The sequence below is a fragment of the Typopeltis vanoorti genome, chromosome 3 (genome assembly GCF_054136105.1).
Source record: "Typopeltis vanoorti isolate ZY-2024b chromosome 3, IOZ_Tvanoo_1.0, whole genome shotgun sequence".
In the NCBI taxonomy this organism is placed as follows: Eukaryota; Metazoa; Arthropoda; class Arachnida; order Uropygi; family Thelyphonidae; genus Typopeltis; species Typopeltis vanoorti.
In genome coordinates, this window is record NC_143551.1 from 67,910,437 (window position 1) to 67,929,220 (window position 18,784).

General features: G+C 35.5%; 1 protein-coding gene across 1 annotated transcript in view; it reads left to right on the forward strand.

Moving 5' to 3' along the window:
• Dp1 (satellite-binding protein 1 Dp1) overlaps positions 1-18,784 on the forward strand; it is a 286,820-nt gene that overhangs the window by 169,424 nt on the left and 98,612 nt on the right. The window contains exon 15 of the mRNA XM_090390658.1: positions 16,058-16,144. Within this exon, the coding sequence (XP_090246784.1) occupies positions 16,058-16,144 (87 nt within the window). The remainder of the gene's footprint in view (positions 1-16,057; positions 16,145-18,784) is intronic.

An 18,784-nucleotide genomic window follows, 5' to 3' on the forward strand; every position in this document is an offset into this window, starting at 1 on the left:
TGATTTTTATATTAAATTTGTTACAGAAGTCATTTAATTTGGTTAGTCTTATATTTACAACATCTGCACATAAAATATGCCCAAGCTTAATATTCTAGTAGCAAGACTTATACGTTGGTTAGGCATAACTGGTAATTAGTTTACGGAATTAACAACGCATATAAAGTATATTAATTAAAGGTAACTTTAATGAATAACTTCTATATTTCGGCAACGTCACATTGCCATCTTCAGGAACATAAAGATATGGTATGTGCACTCAGGAACTAACACAAAGCAAATGAGGAAGAAAGCAAGAAACTAATATTGTTCCTAAAGTCCTAATGGTGCCCTCTTGCGGGCTAATTTGGTAGTCTTGGCAGTTGGGCTGAAGTTCTCATAATGAAAGTCTCCCAAATTTGGGGCAGTTTCATAGACCCAAATTTGTTGAGGTTAGGAACGTTTTTTAGAGCTTCTGAAGATTCTTTGAATAATCTTTCGTATTTAAACTTGCTGCGATGAATTATTTTTGTTTTCTTCCAACGAATTTTATGGTGGGTATCTAAGGCATGGTCTGCCAGCCCAGAGCGGCTGTACTGGTGAAACCAGATGTAGTCTTGGTGTTCTGAAATCCTGATATTTGTTGTTCTGCCTGTTTGGCCAAAGTAGGACAATTTGCAGCTGCAAGGGACCTGGTATACACCAGGTAGGTCTAGGGGAAGTGGTTGGTCTTTGGTAGAGCGGATAAGGGATGCCAACTTTTTATATGGTCTGTAACAGGAAGTAAGGTCATATTTTTTGAGGATATTGGTTATCCTCAAAAAATATGACCGGATGTAGTCTTGGTTATCACCAAGACTACATCCGGTTTACCAGTACAGCCGCTCTGGGCTGGCAGACCATGCCTTAGATACCCACCATAAAATTCATTGGAAGAAAACAAAAATAATTCATCGCAGCAAGTTTAAATACGAAAGATTATTCAAAGAATCTTCAGCAGCTCTAAAAAATGTTCCTAACCTCAACAAATTTGAGTGCATGAAACTGCCCCAAATTTGGGAGACTTTCATTATGAGAACTTCAGCCCAACTGCCAAGACTACCAAATTAGCCCGCAAGAGGGCACCATTAGGACTTTAGGAACAATATTAGTTTCTTGCTTTCTTCCTCATTTGCTTTGTGTTAGTTCCTGAGTGCACATACCATATCTTTATGTTCCTGAAGATGGCAATGTGACGTTGCCGAAATATAGAAGTTATTCATTAAAGTTACCTTTAATTAATATACTTTATATGCGTTGTTAATTCCGTAAACTAATTACCAGTCAAGCTTAATATTGCCTATTTTGATGTCAAATTTGATATCACTCTAATATGATCTGTGTATGTAATATACAGCTAATTCTCTTTTTACATGTTTTCGAAATAACACAGTTTAGAAAACAGAAGCAATTATATTTTTACACGGCATATATTGATTTTAACATGGTTCAAATGGCACTTATTTGTAAAATTTCTGTTTGAATTCAGTTCTGTTAAAATGGCTATTTCCATTATAATTGTCATTTCCTAGAACGGTACATATGTACTTAAACTTGAATTTTGGGGAATCCCACTCAATGTTTTAAATATCAGGGATTACTCTATTCTACAGAATGTAGACAATTGTGTCGACAACAAAAAAATGAATTTTTGTAATTACAATTCCCCAAAGTTAAGTTGACAGATGAACAGTTATATTTCCTTGCCATTAGTTCCTGGAAGCAGAAGGCTACTATGCTGATTCCTCGAAGTTAAGTTAGTCTGTTACCAGAGGCCCACCTATATAAAGCTGCTTGAAAGGAGTTAAGCTGTTTGCTAAACAATCATTTCTTGTTTACAATTCGAAATGTTTAAAACCATTACTCATTAATCGATCCCAAAGACCACAGGCAATGAAAGGTGTGGATTTTAACACGTTACCAGTGCACTGGAAGGCAAACAAAAAAAGATCATCATCATCATCATCAAATTCCTGCCATGTACCCTCAAGGGGTGTACAGGATATGATAGTACTATGAAAAAAATTACATCATTATTAATTTCCTATCTACAATTTTCCTCAAGATCAGTCTGTTAGTTGTCAAGACTCCAACATTATCAGATCTTATTTTTCTATCGTCTAAAGCATTTTGTACCGTATCAATCCACCTATATCTTGGTCTTCCTCTGGTTCGTTTTGCTGCCAACCTGGCAGAGAACACTTGTTTTGCTAATCTTTCCTCCTGCATTCTGTTTAAGTGACCATACCACCTAAGATTGGCTCTGCTAACGCATTCCTGGATGCTGACAATGTCAAGTTCTTTCCTAATATCCTCATTTTTAATATGATATTGCCATTGATGCCATCTGTTCATGCCTATAATCTTTCTCAGGAACTCTCATATCTGTGGTCTAGTCTTTGGTCAAGTGTTTTACTTCTGACCCAGCTCTCAGATCCATAAGTTAAAACTGGTTTGAACACTGTCTTGTACACAGCTAATTCAGTGTTCCGACTGATTTCGCTCTTATTCCATATGAATTTATTCAATTGACTTTCCACCATACCAGCTTTGCTGATTCTGTTGTCTATTTCTATATTTAATTTACCATCTTCAGTAAAAATCGTGCCTAAATAGCTGAAATGTTTTACTTGTTCCACAGGTTCTCCATTCACAACACAGTTGACATTTTCAATGATTCTGCCTATTTTCATTGTCTTTGTCTTTTTATTGCTGACCTTCATACCATATCTATTACAACAGCTATTCAATTTAGTCAGAGAATCTTGCAGACTTGTAGCAGATTTATTTAGAAGTATAACATCATCCTCATAAAGCAAAGAGCTGACATTAACATCTCCAATTTTGATATCATGTTTAATACCACTTTCCTTCATAATGTGATCCATATAGATAATGAATAACAGATGGGATAATGTACATCCTTGTCTCACACCAGATTTAACATTAAACCATCTTCCTGTACTTCCTTCAATTCTAACTGCTGACTTACAACTCAAATAAAGACTAAGTATTGCTTGATATAATGCCCCATTGACACCATATAACTGAAGCGTATTGAATAGCTTCTCTCTTCGCACCTTGTCATATACCTTTTCCAGATCGACAAAACTTAAATACAGATCTTTGTTATATTGCCATGCTTTCTCGACTATTTGTCGTAAAGTGAAGATCTGATCCTGACAGCCTCTATTTGGCCTGAATCCAGCTTGTTCTTCACCAAGCTTTTCTTCCACGATTCTTCTCAACCGTTTCTCAAGTATACTTGCATAGATCTTGCCAGGAACACTCAGTAGGGAAATACCTCTGCAATTCTCACATGCAGTGTTATTTCCCTTTTTATATATGGGTACTATGAGAGCTCTACTCCAATCATCAGGAATTCGTCCCTTTGTCCAGGCTTTCTGAACTATGCAGTGCAGCCACTGTAAGACTCTTATACCAACATACTTCAGCATTTCTGGTCGAATATCATCTACTCCTGCTGCCTTTCCACATTTCAAGCCTTTGATGGCTTTTTCTACTTCTATTATGGATATGTATTCCTGACTGCATGCCTGGTCAGTGTTTTTTACCACTGTGCTGTCATCACTGCCTGTTTCATTTAGCAGTTTTTCAAAGTAATTACTCCATACTTCAAGGATATCTTTTTCTCCCGTTTTCATGTCACCTTTATCATCTCTAATTCCTTTTACAGCACTCTTTCCTATATTCTTAAGCTTCTTCAACAACCTCCAGAATATTTTGCCACCTTCTTGATATTTATTTTCTATATTCTTGCCAAAGTCCACCCATGACTTTTTGTTTAGCTAGTTTTACACAGTGTTTTGCTTTCTTACATTTGTCTCTATATTCTCTAAGAGCACAAGCTGACTTATTCGACAGGAACTTTTGTTATGCTTTCTTCTTTTCCTTCACTGCCTCTTTAACTTCCTGTGTCCACCATGGAGTTCTGATTTTTCTATCCTTGCAGACAACCTCACCACATGCCTCTCTGGCTGAATCAATCAGGGTTTTCTTCAAGGCTTACCACTGAATCTCCAAGGTTTGGTTCCTGTTCTCAAACTCTTTCATTTTTTCTTCAATAATCTTTGTGTATTTTAGCCTACAGTTCACATCTGAGAGCTGCTCAAATTTTATTCGCTTTAAAACTTTCTTACATGTTATTCTTTTCAATATGAAATTAAATTTTATCCTGCTCAAGACTAAATAGTGATCACTTCCAATTTCAAATCCTCTGTACACTTTGGTGTCCTGCACCATGGAGAAAACATCACTATCAACAATAACATAGTCAATGAGACTTTTCTTATTCCTAGCCTCTTCTCTCCATGTGAATTTGTGCACATTTTTATGTTGGAACATGGTGTTAGTAATAACCAGTCCATGTCCTGAGCAGAAATCCAACAGATATTTGCCATTATTATTAGCTTTGCTCTTTTCTCCAAATTTTCCTAAAATATTTTTGTATGTCTCACAATCATTTCCTACTCTGCTATTTAGATCCCCAACAAGGACCAACTTTTCATTTTTCATTGTGTCAGTTGCTTTTTCTAAAGCCTCAAAAAATTCCTCCACTTCTACCTTAGTAGAACCTTCTGTGGGACCATAGGCACAAATAAATCTCATTGTCCAGTTCCCCATTCTCATATTTGCCCACATTACTCTACTTGAGACTGACTGCCATTCAAGAAGATTAGCCTCGTATTTTGTGTTGAATACTATGGCTACTCCTTCTTTTCCTTGATTGTCATTGCCTGAATATAACATTTTGTATTTATTGCTCAGAAAGATCTCACCAGTTTTGGTCTTTTTTGTTTCAGTCACCCCTATTATGTCGATCTGGTACTTATCTAATTCCTCAGCTAGCTCCATTTCTTTGCCATTCAGGCTTCTTACGTTGATAGTACCGATCTTTAACTCTGGTGATGTTGAGTTGGGGTTTGTTTTCAGATTTGTTCCAGTAGCTGACTTTTCGCTGTTCGCCCTGGTTCCCTGGCGAAAACAATGGGGGCCTTGTTTAACTGGGCGACGCCCCAGCCGGCATGAAATTTTGTCATGTTGTACCATCATTTTTTATTTTGGTTTAACCAATAAGAATACAATTTGGTCGGCTAAATCTCAAATTGCCAGCCCATCCTCGTTCGTTCAGTATCAAAGTAGATATCCAACAGGGTGCACCACGAGAAGGTGAGGATTGGACATTAGGTCAGAAGCCCTGGTCAGTTCTCCGCATTCCTTTAAAGGCTATGTGGAGGTCTCCTCTCAGTTATACAGCTTTGACTCTTAAGCACCCCTTAATTCTTTTTTTACGTTTTTTCCTGGAACCAATCCACTGTGTAAATGGAGAATTGGATGTATAGTATATTTGCCTGTAGTATTAAATATTGTTAAATAATGCTGTCTGTATATGTAGTATATTTGCTGGATTAAAATATCAGCTCTAGGGACATACTTCATTGTTGCTTGATATTTTTTGAATAATTCAGTATGAAAATTTCACATATGCAGTGAAGTTGCATGTATTATAATGGTAGTTTAGTCATTTACATTTCACTATAACAATAAAAATTGAAGCCTGTGGGAAACTGCCATTTCAACTAGAAAATGCTAATTAGTGTAATTTCACAACTACCGTATATTATCGCATATAATGCGAAAAATGTATGTTAAAAATACTACTTAAAGTTAGGGGTTTGCATTATATCCGGATCCTAAAAAATATAACATCTTATTAGACTTGCACACACAATATATACTACCTAATGCCTATGCAACCAAATCTACTTGATCCACTCGCATTCGGCAACCGAGTGCGCATCGTATCTGCACATAAAGCCAGTAATGTAAGTAATACTAATGATAGAGCACAGTTAGGTATATCGGTTTAACCACAGTTCATTTTAAATATTACAGTAGTATCTCGGTAATCCGAACTAATAAAAACCGTGCTCGTTCGGATCAGTGAATTTTCCTCCAAGAGACAACAATAACTGGCGTTTAAGACAAAAATTATCAGATTCTAGTGGTACGTCAATTTAATTCTGGAAATAAATGAAGTAACTCATAGAAAAAAAGCTCATGTACTGTAATGTAAAACTTAAAAAGTAATATAAGTTTATTTTAGTAAAAACTTTAGTTTGTATATATCTTTATTGTTGAGGATTTTGATTTAATAGAATTGCATAGTTCGGTATATAACTTAATTTGCATAAAAAAAATCACTTTCTTGTACACAACACACAAAACAAAGTTTCACAAAATAACACACAAAAGGAAGCTGAACTTTTTTTCGACTGCTTCTTCTCGGAGCTGCATTAGCAATAAAACTTTGTGGAATGGCATATCATTCTGATTAGCCCATTCTATACACATATTAAGACTGTCAACTGCCTCTTCATGTTTAATTTTTTTTTTCTTTGAATTCTTTATTGTCATCATTGTCTGCTAATTCATTCTGTAGCGCCATATTTATAATTTAAGCATCTGATTTGATTTCGAATCCACTTTCGGTTCTACCTGTAATCCATTCTGTAATAACATTTGTTTGTGAAATTTCAACATTTGGATTTATATTTTTAACCAAATTATGCACGTTTTGAATTTCTGCTTTTTGTGTATCACCGTAGTTTACTATTATTTAGTATAGTATATATTATTCAGTATAGTAAATTCTAGAAGGCCACAGTTTTCTCCATGATACTCGAATTGCTTCAGGTTTGAGGATTCCCAAGCAACATCGATTGAGAATGCTACATCCTTCAAATTTATACTTTTTATTGATGTGGTAACATCATAATTTTGGGAAATTACATGTAAAAGTAGGTCTTTACGATCTTTTTATTTAATGGATTGTATTATGTTCTGATCCATTGGTTGTGGCAACAATAGAGTATGCAGTTTGGAGGCAAAATAATAGTACACAAAATAATAATATAATAAAAATAATAAATAAAACTTTTTTTTTCTTTCAAACCGCAGTTCGGATTACTGGAGGGTTCGGATTAGCGAGATACCATTGTATTCGTTAAACAAACCTAGCCTGAAAATGAGCCAACAGAAACGTAAACGTTCATCTTTTGAAGCAGGATTTAAATTTCATGTCATGCAGTTTGCAGAAGAACATAATAACAGTGTTGCTATGAGAGAATTTGGTGTAGCAGAGAGTAATATTAGACTTTGGCGTAAGCAAAAAGGCAGTCTTGAAAAAATCCCCAAAACGAAACGTGCCTGTCGTGGAGATGTAGCATCCTTTCCAAAACTCAAAGAAGAGCTAAATGAATGGATTTTGATGCAACGACAAGATGGCATTGTAATAACAAGAAATGTAATCCGTTTTCGAGCTCTACAACTGAAGAATGGTAAATTCAAGGACACACCAGGTATTTCACCTTTTCTTGCTTCGCCTTGGTGGTGCAACAGATTTATGGAACGCAAAGCATTAACGTTACGACACCGAACAAAAATTGCACAGAAGTTACCAAAGCAGCTTGAAGAAAAAGTGCAGTCCTTCCATAAATTTATCATAAAATTACGTAAGTGTCATGGATATGAACTTTCCCAAATTGGCAATATGGATGAGATGCCCATGTACTTGGATATGCCTGGAAATCGAACATTAAACTCAGTTGGTGAAAAGGGTGTCTTTGTAAACACAACTGGACATGAAAAAATGCATTTTACCGTTGTTTTCTAGCATGCATGGCAGACGGAACCAAATTAAAGCCGACAGTAATATTTAAAAGGAAGAAAATTCCTAAGCATATGAAATTTCCACCAGGTGTAATTGTTCTCGCCAATCAGAAAGGTTGGATGGATGAAGAAGGTGTACAATTGTAGCTGGATCAAGTATGGAAGATACGTGCAGATAGCTTGTTACGTCAACAAAGCATGCTAGTCTGGGATATGTTCCAGGCGCATTTAACGGAGGCAAGCAAAGAGAAAGCATGTGAGCTACGTACAGACCTAGCAGTCATACCAGGTGGTCTAACTTCCGTTTTGCAGCTGCTTGATGTCAGCTTGAATAAGCCGTTTAAAGATCACTTACGTGAAAAATGTAGAGAATGGATGTCATCTGGTTTGGTGAGGATGACAAAGGGTAGGAATTTTCAGAAGCCTGAGATCACCCTAGTCACCAGCTGGGTTAAAGAAGCATGGGATTCGATACCATCAGAAATGATTCAACGCTCATTTCTTAAATGTGGAATAAGTAATTCAGTGGATGGATCCAAAAATCACGTCATATACGAAAGCGAGGATGATGCACAACAAAATGGAGAGCATGAAGACGATGATGACAACTGCTACACTGATGATGCAATCCTTACAGATGAATTTATAAATGAAATGTTTGATGACTCAAAAGATGAAGAATTTAAAGGATTTTGTTTTAAAATAAACATTTCTTTCGTTAATTCGTATTCTATTATTTATAATGTTATGGAACAAGATTAACAGATCGCATTATACGTGGACATGGCATTTTAGGGCTAGTTTTCAAACAAAATTTCTAGTTTGCATTATACGTGGATCGCATTATACGCGAAAATATACGGTAATTGTAAAGTTATTTTTAATGGTTGCCGCCAAGGTGGTGATTAAGTTTTGTCAGTGATATTTAGAGAATTTTTGTTAACATATCAAAAAAAAAAAAGCAAACTAGAAGCTTTTCTGCATGTTAGAATCAGTGCAGTATATGATATCTTGCTTAACTGATATTAGATAAACTTCATGCAGTGCATTAATCCATAACTGATAATTTTTATTTGCAAATCAAAAAAACATTCTTGAATTAATTTTTTTTAAAAATAACAACCCTTTTAAAATTTAAAATAACATAATATCTATGAAATGAAGTAAATTATGATCTTGTAGAATTGTAATTTTTTCCCTAAGAAGGGGAAAACTACAATTGTGCAGTTGCTCTTTTTTCCCAAGAACACTTAGATCTTAAGTGACATCTCCTTTCCATATGTTAAATTAGCTTGGTTGTATGAAAAACAATGATATGGGGCAACAAATTTGTTTTGTGAAATAATTAATGTTTAAATTTAAAATGTCATCATCATCATCTTCCTTATACCCTCTTTTACCTTGCGGTGTCGAGGGTTCATTGATCGTCGGACCTCACTCCGTTTACAGGATAAGGTGGTCAGCCTTATGCCCTGGTGTATCCTATGGCCTATAGTGTTGAGTTCTCAAGGCCAGTTTGCCTGCTTTGCGGGATTTAAACCCCAGAATAAACTGGGGAAAAAACCCTGCTGTCCACGCCCAAGACTGGCTAACTTGGCTATGGCTGAGGAATATCCTTCAGCTCCTCACGTCACCGACGGGAATCGAACCTAGGACACTCCTTCCCCAGGCATATGGTTGCGAAGCGCATAGCCACTAGGCTAAAATGTGAATGTCAAATATCAACACCAGGTATTGATATTTGTTTTTCACATACCAAGTAAGTGCACTGATTTCATGCTTTGAAACTTAAGTTTCAGAAGTGATTGAGAACTCTTACAGCATTTCATAATAAGAGTTGCCTTTATATAGGTTTTTTCAATTGAATGTGAGTTAGTCAATCTCATACAAAGGTAGCAGGGTTCATTTATTTTTCTCCCTAAAACTGGTTTGTCATCCCCCATATAAGAAAATTGGTCATGAGAACACAAGGAATTTACAAACAAAAAAATATTGGTGGTCATGGGTAGATGGCATTGATGATAGTAGTAGTGTCATTGTGTGCATTTGGAGAATTAAAGTGGCAAGGGGAGATGGTGAGATGTGGAGTGGAGTAGAGTGTCCTCCTTGGAGGTGTCACATAATAGTTACAATAAAATAGTATGCAATAGTATGGTATTTTTAGAAAGGTTAGAAAAGAGAGGAGTGAGTGTGTGTGTGTGTGTGTGTGTGTGTGTGTGTGTTGCTAATGATATCAGATGGCTTGAATCCAGTTAATTGAAACATGTGACTATAATACTAGCAACAGTTTTTCACTTAGTATTGAGTTTGAAGCCAGTTAGTGTGAGGGGGAGTCTAGCAAGGTCAAATACATAGTGGGGTATTGTTACAGACATGGTGGATCAGTTGTTAGTGATGAAGAAATGCATCATCATATAAAGACAAAGGGGTGCGAAAAGAATAATCATAATGTTAATTTAATTATCCAAACATTGATTGGGTAGCTGTGAAATTGCATGAGAAGAATGAAACTGAATTTATTGAGCTGTTGCGAGACTGCTTCCTCAAGCAGCATGTGATAAAAGGAACTCATGGTCAAAGAATTTTAGATTAGATTATAATCTCAAAGGGGGATTCAGTTAAAGATGTAACTATTCTTCTTCCAGTTGTTGAGTGATCATGCAGTACTTGCTTGGAAAGTGGCTAAGTTTATGACTGTTCTATTCAGAAACGATTATGTGCTGAACTACAAAGCAGGAAATTATAACCAACTGAGGAGTATACTGAGTTCAGTGGAATGGCATCACTTGCTGGATGGAAAGCAGATCAACAGTGCATGGGAGGTATTTAAAAAATACTTAAATGATGCAATATCGGAATGTGTCCTGAGAGTTCAAAGAATAAGTAGAGTAAGAGTGAAATGGATGTGTAATCTAATTAAACAAGATATTTGTAAGAAAAAGATGATGTGGAAGGAATACCATCTGCATAAGGATGATGTCAGTTATTATAATTATAAACAGCAAGCCAGAAGAAGTCTGGGTATGACTTAGCTTTTGACTTGCAGAGCCAGTTAAAGGCAACCCTTAACAATTCTATCCTTATGCTGCAAGTAAAAGAAAAAATGAATTTGAAAGAATAAATGTACTGAGTGTAGTTGACTGATGCAGATTAGATTATTGAACTAATGAGCAGCCATTTTGCTTAAAGCTATCAAACTGGTATATGCAACATTGAACTCGCCACTACCTCTTCACTGTATGAAGAAACTCGTGTATGAGGAGGAAGTACTAGAGCTGTTGCACAAACTGAAAAAGAATTCTGCAATAGGAATTGATGGGATATCAGCACTGATATTAATAGTATATGTGTTCGGCTGAACTGTCTATTCCCTTGACCAGGCTATATAATTTGAGTCTCAAAAACAAGGAAGATTCCACAGGAGTGGAAAGAATGTATGGTAATCCCATTGTACAAGGGTGGCACAAAGACCGATGTATCCTACTATCGACCAATCAGTATCTCAGGAGTGGTGGTTAAGATTTTGGATTAAGAAATGGGTTGACAGAGAATCTCTACTTTGCAATGAACAGCATGGATTTACTAAGGGAAGGTCATGTTTTAACAACTTGCTCACATTTTATAATAATGTTACTGCTGAGTTAGACAAGGGGAATGGATACACCATGATACTTTTGACAGAATAGAGCATGGAAGACTGTTGCATAAATTGGAGAATATGGGATTGGATTACAAACTGTGGCATGGATAAGAGGATGGCTGACTGACAGATAACAAAAATGGGAAGGGGTGGGGAGTGAATCTGCAAGATTCAAGGTAATCACTGGTGGGTCTCAAGGATCATCCCTTTGTCCATTGTTATTCAACATGTATATTAATAATATTGAGATAGATTTGACATGTGACATACAGCTATTTGTTAGTGATGCAAAAAGAGAGAGTAATCAGAAGTCCTGCTGATATGCTGTAATTGCACAACAATTTGAATAGGCAGGAATTGTGGGCATGTGAAAATGGCTGTCAGTTCAGTGTTAATAAATGTAAGGTCATGCACCTAAGCACTCTGGTGTAATTAGATATCCAGTGTTGTATTATATTGGTAGTGTTATGCTAGAAGAAGTTGATCATGCTAGGGATCTTGGATTTTTAGTAAATAGGAAGTTGGCCTTCAAGGGTCATATAGCAAATACATATAATAAATACAATACATAGAATAATTGCAATGCTGAAATGAACTTTAACATGTAAAGATAAGGAAGTCATTTTGCCTCTTTACAAGGTCTTGATAACACTTCACTTGGACCAGGGATTCTCAACCTATGGTATGCGTACCACTGGTTCTACGTCTCCAACACATAGTATGTGTTGTAGACGGAGAGTTATAGAGTAGATGCCCTCTCTCGATGAGTCTTTGGACTCCCTGGAGGTGTCGCGTAATAATAATATAAAGAGTCACCCAGGAGGAATCTGCCAAAATTTAGGGATTGATTCTTTGAGTGATTTAAAAATAGTTTGTTGACATGGGTCTGATTCTGGGAAGATAAATATGGGGAAAGAAATGGTCATTAACAGTTTAGTTTGATTGACTTACTATTCACTTAAATTACACAAAAAAAAGCATTTAATATAAAACACATTTCATAATAAACATCTCATTACATTATCAGAGTGAACACACAACAAGAGACAGTTAGTGAAGTGACAACAGCATTAGGGTGCTTTATTTCTAATGCTGTGATCCGTATGGATGTGGTACCAGGTATAATCTATTTGTTCTGATCATCCCAAGATCAAACCCTTCTCTCTCTCGATAATGATATTCTGGAAGCCACTGTTGCAAGAAATGCCAATGCAACTGTTGATTTAGCAAAAGATCTTAATTCATCATCATCAACCATCCGTTGCCATTTGCAAGAACTTGGAATAGTGTCTAAGCTCGGCAAGTGAGTTTTCATGAACTGAACAACAATCAAAGAGCATATCAACATCTGCACTGTTCTTCATCTTGAGAAGTGCAATCTCTGTTTTTGAGTCTTGTAGTCACCAGTGATGAAAAGTGGATACTTCATAAGAATGTTAAGTGCTGAAGACAGTGGATTCATTCAGGGAACAGGCTAAACCTCAGCCAATCAAGACCTTCTCTCAGAAGGTTTTGTTAAGCATTTAGTGGGATATGGCTGGTATTATACACTTCAAATTCTTTCCACAAAACCAAACAATCACAGTAGAGGTATACTGTGAACAACTTGATTGATTGAATGAAAAACAGAAAAAAAAGGAGGTGTTATCTCTGGTCAATTAAAAGGATGTTTTTCACCATGATAATGCACGTCCTCGTAGTGCAAGAATCGCCTGTACCAAGATTGAGGAACTCGGCTGGGAAAAGCTTCCACATCTCCATATTCTCCTGATCTTGCACCTTCAGATTACCACTTATTTTGAAGTTTGCAACATTTCATTAATGAAAATACGATACATTAGAGCAGGGGTTGGGGTTTTACCATTACCCCAAAATATATTTATTTATACCGATGTTACTCCCTTGATTTGAAAGGGAGAAAATCATAGATTATTTAAATTCAAAAGATTTATTGAATCTATTTATATGGAGAATACAATTATAAATATAAAAAGTATAAAATAAATGCGATAAAATAAATTAATATTCTCATTATGAAACAAAAGGCTTTCTTTGAAAACGTTTTCACTTCAGGTTTTGGAGAAATGATGTTTCATTTTTGATATAATAATATCAAAATTGGGGCATTTTGATGTCAGAGCAATTTGGATTCTGTCTCCAGGGTCCAATCGATTTTTCTGCTTTGTTTTTATGTTCATTAGAGTGGAAAATCCTTGTTCGCAAAGGTAGGTTGTTGCAAAAGGCAGCAACTTTTTGACTACCTCCTCACGTGCAATTTTGGTAAAGCCTTTGCAGCTATTGACATCCAAAAATATGACAGATCTGCTTTGTTTTCAAATTCAATACGTGCTTCATTATTGGATCAAAGTTCAATAAGTGCCTCTGCCAACCCTTGAGGCTCTTCTGGTACATCAGCAATTTCACGTTTAAAGGGATCTACAACCCAACTGACAGTATGTGAATCACGATCTGGAAAATAATCAGAGAATCGCTCTTTGAGTTTGGTAAGATGCCTTATAACTGTATCCTTGATGTCGTCAAAAGTAATGTTTTCACAATATTCCAAAAACAAAGCTAACTTTGAAAAGGCAGCTATCTTGTTTTGTTCTGCTTTCTGTCTCCAATATAAAAGCTTTGATCCAAATGCTGAAATCTTTTCTCTGGCTGAAATTATATTGATGTTTTTTCTTTTTTCCTTGCAATTCTTTGTTCAATGCATTCACATACTCAAAAATATCAGCTAAATATGCGAGATGTGCAACCCACGAGGAGTTTGTAAACTTATCTGCGAGAACATGCTTTTGATCAATCATAAAAATTTCAAGTTCAGTTTTGAGAACCCACACTCGGTTCAGAACATTTCCACGTGAGAGCCACCTCACTTCTGTATGATAAAGTAGGTCTGTATATTCAGCTGCACCATCTTTACATAATTCACAAAATAGTCACGTGTCTAGTGCATGTCCTTTGACAACCTTGATAACATCATGCATGACGGTTTCCAGTGCAGGTTCTGAATGTTTCACAAGCAATGCCTGGCGATGGATCATACGGTGGTTAACTTCAATTTTTGGATTATTCTCTCTCGCCAAAGCCGAAAAACCACTTATATGACCCAACATAGCTGGAGCTCCATCAACAGACACAGCAATGCAGTCTTCCCACTTTAAATTAACGTTATTAAAGTATTCATTAACTTTATTGAAGACATCAATTCCACGAGATCACAGCTTAAGAGGAGAACAAAGCAACAATTCCTCTTCAATTGCATGTAAACCTTTGTAGTGAACATACACCATCAGTTGCGAATTAATACTGACATCTGTAGTCTCATCAAGCTGAATAGCAAAGTATTTACTCTTTTATTGAAGAAATAACTTGTTCCCTCACATTTTCTGCTAAAATAGAAATTCGTTCTTTCACAACTTTTGCAGACAAGGGCACTGAATTTAGTTTCATGGCTTCTTTCTAACCACACATAATCTCTGCCATCTTCAAAGCTGCTGGTTTAACCAATTCCTCACCAATAGTATATGGTTTCTTGTTTCTGGCAATCAACCAGGCCACTTCAAAGCTAGCCTTTGATGCTGGACGTTGATCGAATGTACCTCTCAAGTCGCTGTCCAGTCTTTGTCTTTTGTTCCTTTGTCTTCTATTTGTGTAAACCCATAATTGAGGAACTCTTCCTGATATATTCTTTTTCTAGTTGATGTCATCTGAAGGGTAAAAAAAGACGGTGATTGAATTTAAATTTTTTAAAGTTCATTTAAATTTACAATAATTTAATTGGTAAACATGGCACTAAGACATGTTCTCAAGATGAAGGCAGTATTTAATTATTTTATTGACCATCGAAAATTAATCGAGCAAGGAGAAAATATATTAATCAAATTATCGAACTAACATAAAACTAAAATATGGTTAATAAATGAAAATCTTACACTTAAAATAGAATTATTGAAATAAATTAAATTAAATAACTACTTAAATCGACCTAAACAAAGCAAAAACACGTGTCAAAAAATAAGGTTAAGGTGGGTAATAGATAACTGACAAATAATATCTGTTTAGCCACTTGACAATGCCTTAGCAACCAAATTGTTTGGAGTTCAACATGGCATGACATCTCCTAAACATGTATATTATATTGGCCAGATGTAGCCAGAAGAAAAATTTCTGTCATAACAAGGAATGCACTTTTTATATAATTTTATTTATGTTTATTGAGTACTCATTACCCCCAAGAATTTCATTTTTACCCCACTTGGGGTAATTTACCCTGGTTTGCCAACCCCTGCATTAGAGGCACTGAAATTGAGCCTATGCAACTTCTTTGCTTCCAAACTTCCTGAATTCTATAGAAATGGCATTATGAAGCTTTTTGTAACGTTGGAAGAGTGTTATTGATTTCTCTTTTATATCCTTCCAAAACTTTCATTGAATTTTATTAACATCCTTAGTTAATTAACCTTTGTCTCAAAATGTAAAGGTATAATAAGTCTTTCAGAGTTTTCAAGTGCCTGAGAGGGAAACCTCTCCCATTTCATTTTTTATAAGATTCATTGGTAGATTTTTGTAAGGGACATATAACACAAATGGCTAGAAATTGAATCAAAATGGTTAGTTTATATTCCTTGAGTTAACATTTTGTGACATTTCAAAATTTTCTGATCTTTATATATAATTTTTGTTTTTTTCTATTTCCAGCAACAGTGCAGTTTTACTGCTGAAGTGAAAGCAAAACAGGAACATCATAAATTTTTAATCGGTAAAAATGGAGCAAATATTAAAAAGGTAAGGTTATAGTTAAGGATAGAATATAAGTATGTGTGTGTGTGTGCATGTTACAGTAATATTCTTGTACAGCATGATCATTATTACCACAGATGAATGTAAAGCTGCTTAGTTTATGTGCTATAAATTGTTGTTTTTAACATTTTTAAATTTTTTGCCAATAAAACTGAACTGATTAGAGCCTCTGCAGCTCAGTCTGTATAGACGAAACCCTTTAGGCAGAAACATCTGGGTTCGATTCCCATCTAAGACATAAGGAACCTTTATCAGGTCTCTTTCGACTGAGTTAGCCCTCTCATATGGAGGTGGGGGGGGCTTGTTTTTCGTTCCCCAGAATGGGCAAATCGGCCCCATGAACACATGCATCTACAGACATAGAACACACCTGGAGGCATAGGGCTAACCACCTTATCCTTGAGATGGTTGCGGTTGTGAAGTTCACAGCTAAAGAACCTCAATGGTTCATGAAAAGCTTAAGCTTTTCACGACAAGATAAAGCTGCTGATTGAAACTAAAATGGAAATACTACATTTTAGTAGAAATCCTAAATAGTAAAATGTCTGATCAAAACCAAAAATAAGTGGCTCAATGTGGTAATAATGATTTCAAATATCAAATTTGGCAAAGCTGCTGATTGAAACTAAATTGGTAATACTACATTTTAGTAGAAATCCTAAATAGTAAAATGTCTGATCAAAACCAAAAATAAGTGGCTCAATGTGGTAATAATGATTTCAAATATCAAATTTGGCAAAGCTGCTGATTGAAACTAAATTGGTAATACTACATTTTAGTAGAAATCCTAAATAGTAAAATGTCTGATCAAAACCAAAAATAAGTGGCGCGTTGTGGTAATAATGATTTCAAATATCAAATTTGACAAAGCTGCTGATTGAAACTAAAATGGAAATACATGTTAGTAGAAATCCTAAATAGTAAAATGTCTGAAAAAAAACCTCAACAGAAATCAGGGTGTAATTCTAAACAGTTCGTGGAAAAACCTGATCCCCTCTCTCTCTCTCTCTCTCTCTCTCTCTCGATTAATCTGAACTACAGCTAGCCAGTAATCACATTACACATTTACAACAAACACGCATGCATGATAATGAATAAGAACAATAAGTCCTCTCTGTTATGCGAACGTGTAACCTTAGCTACTAGTTGGTTTACAACGTTTTTTTATGTTCCTTTCAAACTGTCTGGCTTGAAAAAGCCAGACAGTTTGCTGGCGAAACTGGTAGGTTTTAATATAAGTTTTATTGTAAACTGATCTGTATTAATAAAATTGTATTTCTATTATAAAACGACCAAATATGTATAATTTAAATAGTTTAATGAAACACAAAGTTCGGTTCATGGAAAGAGAAAAATGCAGAAAGGCCAAACTTTTGAACCACCTAACGTTCCTTAAACGTTGCAGGGAATTCTCCATCATTCCAAAGTTCCTCATGGTCAGAGGTCATATCAACTCTATATCAGCTAAAAAAAATTTATATACGCACTTCGTTGGCGCTTGTAAGAGAAAGGATTCAACACACGAGATACGAACTTAATAAAAGCGATATTAATTGCCGCAAGTTCTTTGATGAAATTTCTAACAATTTAGAATACACCATATGGAATCAATTAGATCAAATGATACAATGCAGTTATGAAAAAACTTTAAGGACAAACAAATTAGGAAATTCAATGAACTTTACAAGAAAAAATATCGGACACAAAACAACCTCCTGGATGACAAAGTGATCTTCAATTTGTCAAATCATAGCCTCACAAAAATGAATCTGACATTCTCAAAAAAGGTTTTAATTTCGTGATTACGCCCAAACACATTCCTAAAATGGATTTTATGTGTGGAATTGAAAAAGGCCTATATCCACTACCACAAAACGTGACCAACACTATTAGATTCAAAAGTACGATAATCCTAGCCAAAGCCAAACAACCTGTTCTCAACACGTCTCCTTATGATAGAAAGGCAATTTTCAACTTGAAGAAAAATAAAGATATCATTATTACAAAGGCTGATAAGGGAAATTCTGCAGTTATCCTCAACTCTAAAGATTATTATGATAAGTTAAACGTATTACTATCAGACAACTCCACTTATAAGATCCTAGACAGTGACCCCACAATAAAAAATCATAATGAAACAAACAACTAATCAGAAATTGTAACATTTGCCCATAAGAAGTGAAGAGAACACTAAAATCCTCACATCCTATCACTCCAAGACTATATGGGACACCTAAAATACATAAACAGGATATACCTCTCCGTCCAATAGTTGGAAGATCATCACCAACCTACCTTTTGGCAAAGCATCTTGCAAACTTTTCAAATAATAAAATAAGATCAACAGAATCCTATATCAAGAATAGTCAACATTTTATAAATAAACTCCAAGCCATTAAGATTGCACCAACAGACATGCTAGCCAGTCTAGATGTTGTATCCCTTTTCACCAATGTACCAGTAGAAGAGGTAATAAACATCATCCAAGATCTCTTTCCTCTAGACATCACACAGATGTTTAGACACTGCCTTCAATCTAATTTCTTCAAGGTTAACAACACCATATACCAACAATTAGAAATCCTAGCAATGGGAAGCCCACTATCACCATCTTATGCAGACCTT